The 15,097-nt window shown below is 38.5% G+C and overlaps 1 protein-coding gene across 2 annotated transcripts in view; it reads left to right on the top strand.

Moving 5' to 3' along the window:
- The window catches only part of LOC140737914 (phospholipid-transporting ATPase VD-like), a 193,517-nt gene that overhangs the window by 135,114 nt on the left and 43,306 nt on the right, over positions 1–15,097 (top strand). For both annotated transcript variants that reach the window (XM_073064713.1, XM_073064712.1), the window contains exons 10-13: positions 2,272–2,507; positions 2,824–3,012; positions 8,852–9,476; positions 11,142–11,236. In XM_073064713.1, the coding sequence (XP_072920814.1) occupies positions 2,272–2,507; positions 2,824–3,012; positions 8,852–9,476; positions 11,142–11,236 (1,145 nt within the window). The remainder of the gene's footprint in view (positions 1–2,271; positions 2,508–2,823; positions 3,013–8,851; positions 9,477–11,141; positions 11,237–15,097) is intronic.

The following is a 15,097-nucleotide window of genomic DNA, read 5'->3' as shown; positions in this document are numbered from 1 at the left end:
AGTGAGTCTGCTCTGCCATTCCATCATTGCTGATTTATTATCCCTCTCAAACCAATTCTCTTGACTTCTCCCCATAACCTTTGATACTCTTACCAATCTAGAAGCTATCAACCTCTGCTTTAAGTATACCCAATGACTTGGTCTCCACAGCCATCTGTGGTAATTAATTCCATGCGTTCATCACACTCTGACTAAAGAACTTCCTACTCATGTCTGTTCTAAAGGGATTGACGCACCATCAATAACTCTCGGAGACGTGAGTTAACATAGGCTTTTATTGGCTGGAAGAAAGCACAAGCAGCAAGCGACCACCACACAACATCCTGGAGACTGAGGAAGGGGCAGTGCCTCCAATCGCCTTTATACCGGGGTCTGTGGGAGGAGCCACAGGAGCAGTCAGCGGGGGGGGGGGGGGGGGGGGTGTCCAGACAGGTATATGTAGTTCACCACAGGGATGTCCTTCTGTTCTGAGGCTGTCCTCTTGTCTTAGACTCTCCCACTGTTGGAAACATCAAGAGTGATGTTGCTCCAAATGGTTTCAAAAGCCTTGAGTTGAAGAAGTGAAGTAACTTTCAGGCTTTCTCATATACTGTTCACAGACTTTAGCAATTTGAATGATGCTGCAGTGCTCCCAACCAAGGCTCGCACAATGGTAGATTGACAGGGTGCCAGAAATCAACTGGTTACTGTAGAATTGGATCAGATCTGAAAGAAAGACAGTAGTTAGCTATACATAGCGCCTTTCAAAACCTCAGGATGTGGTTATATTGTGCAAGTTATTTCCTGGAGGTGAAATGAACAACCTTTTAAACATGGAAAAGAAACTCAAAAACCAATTTGTTCAAGTGATGTGAGACAGATGATTTTCATTGGACTACAATGAAGGGGCACATCTCCCATTGGAACTACCACCATGTATTTAATCTTCTTGCACACAGATTAAAAGTCATAATTCACTTTTTGAGGAAGTACTGCCAAGTTCCTTTGAGAATGCAGTATGTGATGGAACTTTAAAGAGATGGATAGGTCCATCAATAATCTACCCACTCTGACGTCCTCTGTGACAATCAACAGGCAAGCCATGTGTCCAAATCAATGTACCTATTCTATATTAATGTCCTCCATTTATATTAGTCATGAGCTGCATGTGGATAATTGGGAATTCAAATGTGGTTAATGACCTTTAAGATTAGTAAATAACACTCAGTAATTGATATTGTAATCAGGAATTTATTTTGCTTTCTGCAATATGCTCTTGAGCATATCTATGTATTTGCTGGTAAAGTAAGAAAATGAAAAGCATGTGGGTGTTTTTTTTATTACTGTGACTGCTTTATTTCTTTGCTTACCATGGTTAATGTTTCTTAAGAAAACTGAGGTCCTGGAAGTATCTGTACAACATAAATCTATGCAAGACATGTTCTACCAAAATGATGTATGTGATAAAAATGTAAATGTCCTACATACTCATGACAAACTGTCAATATCTTTGTTATGGCACTCTTAAATTTCTACATACAAGTTCTGAAAAGAACTTTCGACCTAGTTTGGTGTACAGACACTCCTTTAAGATCTTCAAACTAGATTCAATAGCCGTGGAAACCTAATGAAAGATGCTTTGCAAACAATTTGATTCAATTTTAAAGGAGAATTAAAATGTAATTAAATTACTGCTGCTCTACTCATCATATGCTAACTTGCAGAGGACCTGCACACGTGCAATGACCAGTGCTGTGCAGAATATGCCCAGGTGTCACTTATGCAACCTGCAGGCATTCTTCTGTGGCTACAGTCCATTTATTCAGAAGCAGTTTTTCTTTACAGCTTCTGTGAAACCTGTTTCTATATTTTATTGGTTCTGGGGGTATGATTGGGTACCTGAACAGGTCCCAGTCTGACATAGATACATAATCTGCATTTCTTTAGCCCTCCTCCCCATCCCTTATTTTACAAACTAACTCTTTAATCAGCTACTCATCATCAACCATACTTCCATCTCAGTTTGCATGCAATGGAATTTCATACTGGACAAAACCTTTGTAGGCAAGGGATAAATTATTTTACAAATGTGCTAATAGAAAAACTGATCACTTTCAAGGAATGATTGTTCAAAAAAGCATAATGTTTGATATTGGAGAGTAGAATTATTAAATTCATGGAATAAATATGATTTGTGGCATTTGTGTGAAAACAAAATGTTGGAATACTTGAACCATTCCAGTGCACAAATTTACTTTCATTTTATATGATGTGCTTTCAATATCTTATCAGCAAAAAGACTGGAGTTATATCAGAACGTTAACACGGAAGATTTATCCAATCATTCTCTGGCATCTGGATGTAAGTGTCAACATTTGGACAGCAGCCAATCTGTTGCTGTGCTACGGAGCCACAATTCATTGAATTGCTTAGCTACTAATCGCTCGACACCAAAGGACAAGGATACTTCTGAAGATGAAAGTGAAATGACTACAAGTGCTTCTCAAGTGGCATTCAGCAGCTCAATTGTGAGTACATGCATGCACTGTCATATATCCAACGTACTTTGGAATATGTAACAATACCACATTAAACAGTAGGCCATTCTCTCATTTGTCCTTTAAATTGCTATTCTTGCTTTTTCTTCCTTAGTTTTCTAAACTTCATTGTATACAAGCAAACCTTCAATAGATATGTGATCACAATATATGTAGAATTGCTTCTGTATTTAAAAAAAAATACTAATTTAGTTGCTTTAAACTTTTCCAGTTTCATCCCCATTACTGTCTCTTCCCTGCAGATTTTAGCAGCTCTTTCAGTCTAATGATTTGCATTAATTTGCAGGAAAGGGATGTTACACCAGATTCTCAGCTTCAACAAAAATTGGAACAAATCATGTCTCGCCCACTTGACCTGTTGGAAGAGACAGGAAAAGGGCTGTCCCTGGAATTCACCTACATTTTTGACTTCTTTCTTGCTTTGACGATCTGTAATACAGTTGTTGTGTCGTGTCTTAATCAGCCAGGGCAGCGGGTAAGGCTAACACTTGCGTGTGATTTGTTTACATGTTCTAAAAGAACAGTAAAATCTATAGTTAAATAAAGATTTGACAATTTTAAAGCTCCCCTATTTCATGATTATAAGGGTTATATGTGGAAATTGAGGTTGTTGAAATAATTTATTGCAGTACAAAAAGGCTAATTTATTTACCAAATTAGATTTTTATCGAGGATCACTATATGGAGGAAGCAGAATGTTTTACATTGGTGCTTTGGGGTTGGAGGCACTGGCGATAATGAGAAGAAATATTTTGCCAGAAACAAGGGCCAAAAGTAAAATTAATGAAGCTTCCTGTTGACGTTGGGTGCTGAAATAGAAAAACACCCACTTCTCCAACAGTGGTTTGATATCACCTTGATGAACTGGGAATTCATACAAATTCTATACATTTTCACCTGCCTGTGATGCTGCTGCAGTAAGTTTTTTTTGTACCTGTTCTTCACCATGCTTGTTCATATGATAATGTACTCAATGACTAGAGGGGGAAAGGTTTAGAGGACAACTCTTACAGGTAGGTGGGTATGCAGAGTGAGGTGAATCAAATGGTGTTTAAAAGACATTTGGAAAGGTGCAAGGATAGGAAAGGTTTAGAGGGACATGGACCAAACATTGGCAAATGGGATTAGCTCAGGCAGGCAACTTGGCCATTTCAGCAAGTTGGACTGAAGGGTCTGTTTTTGTGTTGTATATCTCAATGACCGTATACACTGTTGGGACTGCACTTGGAATAGTCTGTGTACTTGTCTTCTTCATACTAAACAAGGGTTATAATTAAGCTCGAGAGGGTACAGAAAAGATTTACAAGGATATTGCTGGGATTGGAAGGCTTGAGATTTAAGGAGAGACTGGATAGGCTGGGACCATTTTCCCTGGAGTGCCAGAGGCTGAATAGTGACGTTTATAGAAGTTTATAAAATTATTACAATAAACATGGACAAGACATTGTCACAGCTTTTTTTCTGGTGTAAGGGAGTCTAAAACTAGTGAGCAAAGACTTAAGATAAGGGAAAGAGTTAAGGAAGCCTCAGAGGCAAAACTTTCACACAGGCTGGTGAGTATATGGAACAATGTGCCTGAGGAAGCAGGTACAATTACAACATTTTGTTTGGCTGGTACATGGATTGAGAAGATTTCGAGGGACATTGACTCAAACACAGGTAAGTGGGACTAGTACAGGAGGGTGCTTAGGTTGGCATGGACAAGTTGAGGCTATTCAATGACACTCTTTTAATTAATATATTTTTAACCTTTAATTAAATAAGTTAAAAAGCTTTTAAAGATATCTGATGGCTATGGCAGTTCAAAATTATTATAAACTAACAGACAACTCTGCAACCCTTCCCCACCACAGTCCAACCCCACTCCCATTGTGAGCATTTTGTTCTCAAGGCCTTTGTGTATCTCCTCCCATGTCCTAGACTTTGGTTTGCATTTGGCCCAACTGATACATGGCAACATTTAAGCTAGCCCCATTTGCCCACATTTGTCCCATAACCCTATAAGCTTTCCATATCCATGTACCTGTCCAGCTATCTTCCACATGGTGCTAATGAACCTGCCTCAACTACTTCATCTGGCAGCTCATTCCACATACTGACCACTCTCTGGGTGGAAAAGCTGCCCCTCAGGTTCCTACTAAATTTCCCCTTTCTCACCTTAAACTTATGCCCTCTAGTTCTCGATTCCCCAACCCCAGGAAAAAGACTGTGTTTTAACCTTATTTAAGCCCCTCAATTTTGAATACCTCTATAAGATCATTCCTCAATCTCCTATGCTCCATTTAAAAAAAAATCCCAAACTGCTCAACTCCATTATCTCAGATCTTCAAGCTCTGGCAACATTGTTGTAAATCTCCTTTGTGCTCTTTCCAGCTGATTGGTTTCTTTACTGCAGCAGCGTGACCAAAACTGAACATGGCCTTACCAGTTTTGTATGACTGTAACGTGACACTAGGAACCATGTCCTTCTGCTCTTCAGTACTCTCCAAGGCCCTACCATTCACTGTGAAACACCTTATCATCATGTCTTACCAAAATGCAATTCTTCATGCTTATTCCAATTAAGCTCTCTTTGCCATTTCTTGGTTTATTTACCTATCTGATCACTATCATTCTGTAAATCCTGATAACCACCTTCACAGTCTACAACATCATCTATTTTTGTTTCATTCTCATCCAAATAATACTTGTTATTGATGACAAATAATATCAACCACAAGTCAAGGGCCTCCGGTAAGAAAAAGAGCCTTCCACCATACCCATTGGCTTCCTTCCATCAAGCCAATTCTGTATTTAATACAGGCTAGCACTCTCTGAAGAAAGGTTTCGGCCCAAAGTGTCGAGTGTTTACTCTTTTCCATTGATGCTGCCTGACCAGATGAGATCCTCCAGAATTTTGTGTGTCTCCCTAGATCCTATGTGACCTAACTTTCCATAGCAGCCTACCATGCGGAGCCTTGTCAAAGGCATTACTGAAGTCTACATAGACCATGTCTATGGCCCTGTTCTCATTGACTTTCTTGGTTACTACCTCAAAAAGCTCAATCAAATTTGTGAGACATGATCTACCACACACAAAGTCTTGCTGACTGTCCCTCATCAACATCTGTCTTCCCCAATACTTGTATATCTTATTCCTCGGATTCCCTCCAGTAACTTAGCTGCCACATATATTAGGCTAACTGGTATATAGTTCCCATGTTTTTCTTTGCAGCCCTACTGAACAAAGGCACAGCATTGGCTACCCTCCAGTCTCCTGACACTGTACTCATCACTAATGAATTTGCTCCTGCAAATTCTTCTCTAGCTTCCACGATTTCCTTGGATATACCAAATCAGGTTTTGGAGAGTAATGTGTCTTCATAAATGTAAAGACATCCAATGCCTCCGCTGCTGTAATGTCTAGACATCCACACAAATATATCACCTTTGGTATTTAAGGGACCTTTTTCTTTCCCGAGTTACTCTTCTTCCCATAATAAAATAGTTTAATTTTAATTATCATTTTTTTCCTTTGGAAGGTTTAAAGATGCATAAATTGCATAGATAGCATAAATGCATAAAGGACTATCCTTTAACTTCTCAAGAGACTTGCATGCCCCTAACAGAATGACAAGGAGCATTATAGGGGCAAGCTGCTATGTTTATGTTTAGAGCAAAGGTGGTGTCTGATTTTTCCCCAATTTTGCAAGCAGAAATTGTGCTATTTCAGAGGAAATAGAACAAGAGTTTGAAGTTTAAAATAATGATAATTTCAACATGTATGGATTTTATAATGTTCAGACCTCAATCCAGTACTTAAAGTTTATCATAGAATTATACGGCATTTTGTCCAATAGGTCCACACTGACCAGTTGGGACTGTTTTGATTAGAACAATACCAAATGTTAATAGCCATTGATTTAAGTTGAGTAAGCAATCCAGAGATTGAATGGTGTTTACATTAATCTGCTAAAATGGTCTGCTTTTCAAGCTAAAGTAATGATTGTGTTAGTTTTGAAATCTCCTCCTTATCTCTCCCAGGAACAGTCTACTTGGAGCAAAATTGTTTTACCTACCTGAAGGTTTACTCATTCCATATAGGACCTGTTGAGAGGAGGTGCCAAGCAGTTTGATGCCATTCAGCATTGTTACTGCTGAGGAGGAGAATTTCCATTGACAGGTCTTAAGACAAATTGAGTGCAAGCAGATCTTCTCTATTGTTAAACAGAATGATTCCGTAAAGTGTGATGAATTAATAAAACCTCAGAAAATGTTAGGAGATTAGAAATGAAAATAAGAATTAACATATGTCAGTGATGAACTCCTGATATGTGACAAATAATTTTGCATTTTACATGATATTATTTGGTACAAACAGGCTATTCAGTGCAAATAATCAGTGCCAGTGATTATGCTTCACTTGAACCTTTTCTAATCTAGTCTCCCCTTAAGTGATTACATGTTGTTTGTTTCTAGTGCCCTCCTCCAAAATCACAAACCCGCCCCTCTCTACCAATCCACCCATACCCCATGGTAATGTCCACAATGTTTTCTCTGATTGGGTAAAGAGGTTTCTTCTGAATTCTCACTGGAATTTCAAGATGACTAGTTTGTTATGAGGATCTCTAATTTTGCTCTTCTTCATGTTGAAGCATTTTCTGTGTCTACTTCATCAAAGCCTTTCATGACTTTAAAGGTCTCCATTTAGCCTTCTCATAGCCACTTTTCCACAAGGATGGACACCTTTGCAGTTATTTTATTATACTTACAATTTGTTTCAGCATCCTCTTCAGTGCCTATGCATCTTTTTTAGTTGCTTACAGGATTTGTACAGAGTACCCAAATGTAGGCTTTAATACAGGATTAGCATTGCTAACCAGACTTTTAATCCTATCCTTCTAGAATATAGCCTCACTAATGTTCGGCATAACTTCTAGTGACTTGACTATTTACACCTTGACATCTCTTTGATCCTCCACCACACCTAAATTTGCATTTACCAAGTGCTAAGTGACTTTTCTATCTCTTTTAACAATATGTTTTACTAACATCTGCCTTCCAAAAGCAATTGACACAGCAAGATTTCAGTGGTTAACTGTTTCTAGTGAAGCTTATTGTCTCTGATTCATCCATCTTTGCCCCTCTTGATTATAAGAACATAAGAAACAGGAGCAGGAGTCGGTCATCTGGCCCGTTGAGCCTGCTCCACCATTCAATAAGATCATGGCTGATCTGGCTATGGACTCATCCCCAACTACCTGCTTTTTCCCCATAATCCTCAATTCCCCTACTATGCAAAAATTTATCCAACCTTGCCTGAAATATATTTACTCATGTAGTCTCCACTGCTTCACTGGGCAGAGAATTCCGCAGATTCACCACTCTTTGGGAAAAGCAGTTCCTCCTCATCTCCATCCTAAATCTACTCCCGAATCTTGTGAATCTTCAAAATATGTCCCCTAGTTCCTAGTCTCACCTACCAATGGAAACAACTTTACTGCCTCTATCATATCTATCCCTTTTCTATAAGATCTCCTGTTATTCTTCTGAATTCCTGTGAATTCAGTCCAGGCAACTCAATCTCTACTCATAGTCTAACCCCCTCATCTCTGCAATTAACCTGGTGAACCTTCTCTTCACCGCCTCCAAAGCCAATATATCCATCCCCAAGTAAGGAGTCCAGAACTGCACATAGTACTCCAGGTGCAGCCTCACCAGTAGCCTATATAGTTGCAGTATAACCTCCCTGCTCTTAAATTCACTCCCTCTAGCAATGAAGGCCAACGTTCCATTTGCCTTCTTGATAGCCTGCTGCACCTGCGAACCAACCTTTTGTGATTCATGAACAAGTACTCCCAAGTCCCTCTGCACAGCAGCATGCTGCAATTTTTTACCATTTGAATAATAATCTTCCATTTTCCCCTCCAAAGTGGATGACCTCGCATTTACCAACATTGTACTCCATCTGCCAGACCCTTGCCCACTCACTTAATCTATCTATATCTCTTTGTATCTTCTGCACAATTTGCGTTTCCACTCATTATTTGTAACTTTTTCTACTGCACTTAAGGCCTTTGCATTAAAAAAAAAATTGCTTGCCTTCCAAGGTTAAATATTCCAGAATTCACTAATTTTGCATGTCTTCAAGAAAAGCATTGCTAAATGAGGGGTGAAGTATAAAACATGGAGATTAGTTTGAGATTTCCACTCTTCTGTGTTTTTCAGATATGTGGAGTTTTTTAAATAATTTATTTTCATTATTAGTTGTAATTGTCACTTAAAAATGATGACTGTTATCTAACTGATTTGAACTTTTGTTCATCAAAATAAAGGTAAGAGTACCTTCAGTCACCAATACAATAAAGTCCTTGGAGGAGATAAGGCAAATGTTCCAAAGATTGTCAGTACCTCGCATGAGCTCACCTTCCCTTGCAAGCAGAAAAGATGGTTCTTCTGAAAATCCAAGTACTTTTGCTAGTAGATTACTGAATAGAGTGAAGCCGACTTCACCCAGTGCAGTCAAGGAACAAAACAAAGCTGCTGCTGGATCAGCCAAGGATTTCAATGCCATTAGTGATCAATCTCAAGCCGAGAAATGTGCCCTCAATGTGCCAGAAGAGTTTGATAAAACTGCGGGCAGTTTATCTATGGATCCAGGCACCTCTGCAGAGCAATGCAATAATTCTAAATTGCGCTATGAGGCTGAGAGCCCAGATGAAGCTGCACTGGTACATGCAGCGCAGGCCTACAACTGCACTTTAGTGTCCAGGACTTCTGATCAAGTCACGGTGGAACTTAAGAACATAGGACGACTACAGTTTAAACTCTTGCACACCTTACCATTTGACTCAATTAGAAAGAGGATGTCTGTAGTCGTACGACATCCATTGACTAATAAAATAGTTGTTTATACGAAGGGTGCTGATTCAAGCATAATGGACCTTTTGGACAATTCAGGTAATGATATATGAATAGTTGCAGTTTTTCTACTTGCTTGTTTATTAATTGGTTGATCTTTTAACTCATTGAGATAGAAAGTTTATCTGACAAGTCTGAGCTGTTTGACTTGATTCACAGTTCACAGGATAGACTGCTAAAGCTACTAAACCAATCTCAAATCAAGAATTCAAATTTAAGAGTTTCACAGAAATGCAATATGAATTTTATCAGCTACTTACCCTCAGCAGTTAATGGATTCATCTAGACTGTGAAAGGTTCTCAATCCAAATTATCATCCCATAGATGTTGCCTAACTTGCTGAGTTCCTCAAAGTTCAACAAAGTAGCAGTTCTTTTTTGCTACAGATTCCAGCATCTGCAGTCTTTTTTTGTCTCCTGTGATGTCATTTTTAGACATGCCAGTTTAACATTGCTTAAGAGTTTTGAAATGCTATAATGCCTTTATAAAACATGATGGGTCAAATATGATTGAACTAGGTGAACCCACTGAACAGATCAGTTACCTGATGAGAAAAGTATTTTATGTGAATGTGTCTCCCAGAAAATATTAAGTCAGATTCTGAATTGCAGCACTTTACAACAAAAACAAAAAAATAAAAGCAAAATTAAATAGAAATGATTGAACATTATCATCCAACATGGGTTGATAATTGGTTGTGAAGAAGGATTAGGGGTAAAGGGCTTGCTTTGGACTGGTGCTCAGATCTGTGGAGAATCTTACCAAGTCTTCTCAATTAATCATTACATCTGTTACCTTTTAAAGTATCCATGTTTGGTGGTGATGGTTGTTAGGCACATTAATTGGCATAAATGAGAGTGGGATGTTACAAAAGGACAGATAGGCCAAGTAACAAATTAAGCAAGGCTGCAATTGGAGTTGGACATGTAAGTTTCTTAGTTCATCCACAAGGAAGGCAAACATAATAGTTTCTTAATGAGTAGAAACAGAACCTTTAGAAGATCAGAGGTTTTAGGTGTATATTTCCAAAGCTATCTGGTAGAATTTGAGAGGTATATTGTGGATACACTGGCAGTTTTTCATCAACAAATCTATGAAATCTAGTTATTCTGCAATACTTCATTTACTCTGAATATACTTCATTTTCCTTTCCCTTGGGAAATTTATTTTCAAGGTTCAAAGTAAATTTATTATCAAAGTACATATATGTCACTATATACAACCCTGAGATTCATCTTCTTGTGGGCATACACAGTAAATCCAACCAAATGTGCAAACAACCAATGTACAAAAGACAACAAACTATGCAAATACAAAAGAGAAAAATAATAATAAATAAATAAGCAATAAATATCTAGAACCTGAGAGATGAAGAACCTTGAAAGTGAGTCCATAGGTTGTTGGGAACAATTCAGTGATAGGGCAAGTGAAGTTGAGTTGAGTGTCAATGGTAACATTGAACACATTTGGTTGTCTTTGAAAAGGAATTAATTAAAAACACAGAGCAAACACGAGGAAATCTGCAGATGCTGGAAATTCAAACAACAACATACACAAAATGCTGGTAGAACACAGCAGGCCAGGCAGCATCTATAGGGAGAAGCGCTGTCGACGTTTCGGGCCGAGACCCTTAAAAACACAGGTTTGTTTCTCGTGTTTGGAGCTGGTTCTTCACTGTTATTCTGTTTCCCACTTATCTTGCAGGACACAGACATCAGAAAGGCATTCAGGAAAAGACACAGAATTACTTAGATAAATATGCCAAGGAGGGTCTCCGTACTCTTTGCATTGCTAAGAAGGTATGGAAGAAAGAACAGACAAAATTAATATTGGTGATAAAATTATCTATGATTTGTTATTCTTTTGCAAGGGGATGACAAATTATAGAGGGAATTGAAATCAGCGAGCAAGAACAATGCTTTAAGTCAATATTATCATGGCGTATTACTAAACTGAAAACATCTGTTTATTCATTTGTATTTTAGAAATTATAGTATGATACATTACTTATTCCTGTGTATTAACCAAATGTTTCTTGTTTTATAATACAATGGAGTAACATTACAGCCAGTAGGAGAGAGTAAACTCCAGCCTATATATTCCCTTGATTACTATGGACAGTGTTAAATTCTGGGTTACATGCACATCATATTGATTGGGATTTCTGGTTATAGTAACCACCAGGCAATAGAGGAAAAGAAGAAACTTCCCTTTTAAAATTAGAGGAATGGCTCAAAGGTACTTTGGAATGGTTAAGTATCCACTTGCCCTGAATTCTTTATAGTGCAGTGGGAATATACAAATAATCAAGCAGCTAAAATATGAGTCTTAAGGGAGATGGTGTAGGAATCTGTGTTCTGTTTCAGCTTGGCTCTTAGTACTTATCATCTTCACATTCAATTGATTTTCTTCAAATTGCTCAGTTTTATATAAATCTTGTCACACGACATCAGCTTCAATAAAAAAAAGGTTATGCTCCAGGTTGTCAATTGGGCTAATGCTCAGATTTTGCAAAAGTGCAAAATGTCATTTCTTGTGTTTCATAGATGCTGTGATCAATCACTGTGTGGACTGCCTATTCAGCATGAATTCTTTTCCCCTAAGTGCTGGTGTACATCAATATCAAATTCAGTTTGTTTGTGAGATCTATTTATTATGAACAAATTTTAAACACGAGGGCATCAAACATTTAAATTACCACCAGTAGTTTATGAGTCAAATTTAGCCAAATTAGATATTTTTAAGCAAATGCTTAAGTTTTGGTAGCTGAGTTTTTAAGCTGCCACAGTTATCTGTTGTACTGGATAAAGAGGAAGGGGGGGAAATGGGTAGTACTAAAGTAAACGTTCTGTAGCTCTCACTAAAGCACTACTTGAAGAAAGTAATTAAAGTTAAAGGATAAGTTATTGGATATGAAAGCAAGGTCAGGCAAACAGAAGAGATTAGTAGAAGAAAAAGACTGATTCAGCTTCTATACTAGAAGGAAGCAGGCCCGCATGACGGTCAATGGAGGTATAGAGAGAAAAGCCATCAATCATGAAAGTGGAAAGGTTCAGCCCAAGAAACTGAGAAAATGCTGGAGGAAATCAGGAGAGAATGGACAGATGGAGACCACATAAAGGGTTCAAGATGAGAAGGAAGAAGTTAAGTGGAATGCAAAGTTTATGAAGACAATCCTTCATGAGGACCATATGAAGATGTAGCAGTTCTTATATGTATTTCAGGCAGTTCAGGGTTGGATTTGTGGAGAGCATGTCTTCAAAGGAGATACAGTTTATGAAAGGGAAATAAGGACCATGCAATCAGTGATGTTGCCATCGAGAGGACAGGTATAAGGAGACAACATAGCTTTGATTCGTACTCTCAAAGAAGTCAGAATAAGTTCAGGTGCGAAGAAAAAGCATTTCAGGATGTATATCGTATACATTTCTCTGACATTAAATTTGACCTTTGAACCTTTGAAGTTTTAGTTTATTATTCAGTCATAGATGAATGCCCATGAATACAGCCAAATGAAACAGCATTACTCTGGGGTCAAGATACCAAACACAGTAACAACAGTCACACACAGCACAAAGCACTCATCGCACATATAAGATACCAGTAAAATACAGTCACACAAAAAATGTATAATCCAAGACTCTTGAGTGCATGAATGTTGCAGAAATCTGCAGTCAACTACAATACAGCTTATCTTCTGCTGAGTGAACACTGGGGAGCAGCACCAACTCCAGCGTGCCACACAGCCTACGGTGGAGCACACCAACTCTGACACCACTGTCCTGGGCAGCTGTAAACAGGTGACAACACAGCTTGAGAGCTAGTCTCAATAGAATAAGAGAGCAGATTAGGATTTCACCACTCTCTGCTTTGCTTTACCTGAATTTGTTCTGTTTACATTTTAATTTTTGCTATTGCTTCAATCCATCCTTTACTCTCTTCCATCTTTTGTTATTTCTACATATCAATCATGAGCCTTCCTAAGCTGCCTTCCACCCACTTCCCCCAGGCATCACCCTATCCACAGCCACACTCTTCCTACCCTAGCTAATCATTATTTCTAATGCCTCGTTGTTCTTCTGTTTGTGTTCTAGTTGATTGTTCTCCTCGTAAACCAACAATGTATCATTCTTGGCCTTCCTTTGAGTTTAATGAAAACACTTGTTACTATCTTCCTATGACAGTAACCAAAAAGTTCGAAGTAAATTTATAATCAAACTACAGTCGGCCCTCCTTATCCGCGAATTCCACATGCGCAAATTCAACCAACCGCAAATCGCGAAAACCCGAAAGTGCTCTTCCAGCACTTGTTGTTCGAGCATGTACAGACTTTTTTTTCTTGTCATTATTCCCTAAGCAATGCAGTATAACAAATATTTTACATAGCATTTACATTGTATTAGGTATTACAAGCAATTTAGAGATGATTTAAAGTATACGGGCGGATGTGCGTGGATTATTGTGGATCGGGATCGAAAAAAATCGGAAATTTTCTTACTAAGAAAGTCAGAACAGGTACATCCGGTATTATTTAGCGTCAGTCAGTCAAACATTTGTCTTAGTTTATAGTATATATTTTACCTTTCTATGCATATAAAACATTTAAGAACATATGTTTCAGCACCAGGCTTGGGAACGGAATTTCCTGAGTTCGATCCAGTGACAGACCACTCCCGAGTGCGCTCTCCACCGTGCCGGGTTGATGTGGAGGATCAAAAACCCAAAACCCAATAATTAAACCACTGTGTTGCTTAGTAATAATTGTAGCTTTCATCGGGGCAGAGCCTTTCTCACTTTATCCTTTAAAATTGTTCCAATTGTTGACCAACATAGCCTAATGACCAATGGCGTTTCATCTCTTTCTGATCACTTAATTATTTCCACTTTATTTTCAGTTGTAATCGTGATTATTTTCGTGAACAGAAACACTGCGGATTCAGATCTCTACTGCTGGGGCCTAATGTCCACCGCACTGAGACAGGTTGAATAAGGGACTTGAGCATCCGCGAATTTTGGTATCAGTGAGGGGTCCGGGAACCAATCCCGTGCGGATAAGGAGGGCCAACTGTACATATAGTCACCATATACAACCTTAAGATTCATTTTCTGAAGGGTATACTCAATAAATCCATAATAAAATAATAACCATAATAGAAACAATGAAAGACTGCACCAACTTGTGCATTCAAAGCTGCTTGCAAAAGATGACAAAACTGCAAATACAAAGACAGGAATAATAATAAAAAATAAATTGTCAATAAATATCAGGAACATGAAATAAAGAGTCCTTAAAAGTGAGTCCATAAGTTCTGGGAACACTTCATTGATGGGGCAAGTGAGGCTGGGTGATGTTATCCCCTTTGGTTCAAGAGCCTGATGGGTGCGGGATAATAACTGTCCCCAAAGCTGGTGGTGTGAGTCCTGAGGCTCCTTTCCCTTCTTCCTGAAGGCACAGCGATAAGAGAGCCTGATGCTGGGGGTCACAGCCTGAATGCTGGGGGTCCCTGATGATGGATGCTGCTTTCCTGCAACAATGCTCCATGTAGATGTGCTCAATGGTGGAAAGGACTTAACCCATAGCTGGGCTATATCCACTACTTTTTGTATGATTTTCCGTTCAAGAGCATTGTTGTTGAATTGAATTGAATTGACTTTATTAC

This window comes from Hemitrygon akajei, chromosome 13 (genome assembly GCF_048418815.1).
Source record: "Hemitrygon akajei chromosome 13, sHemAka1.3, whole genome shotgun sequence".
NCBI lineage: Eukaryota > Metazoa > Chordata > Chondrichthyes > Myliobatiformes > Dasyatidae > Hemitrygon > Hemitrygon akajei.
The sequence above is the reverse complement of the archived record's forward strand: the minus strand, read 5'-3'. Positions and strand labels throughout refer to the sequence as shown.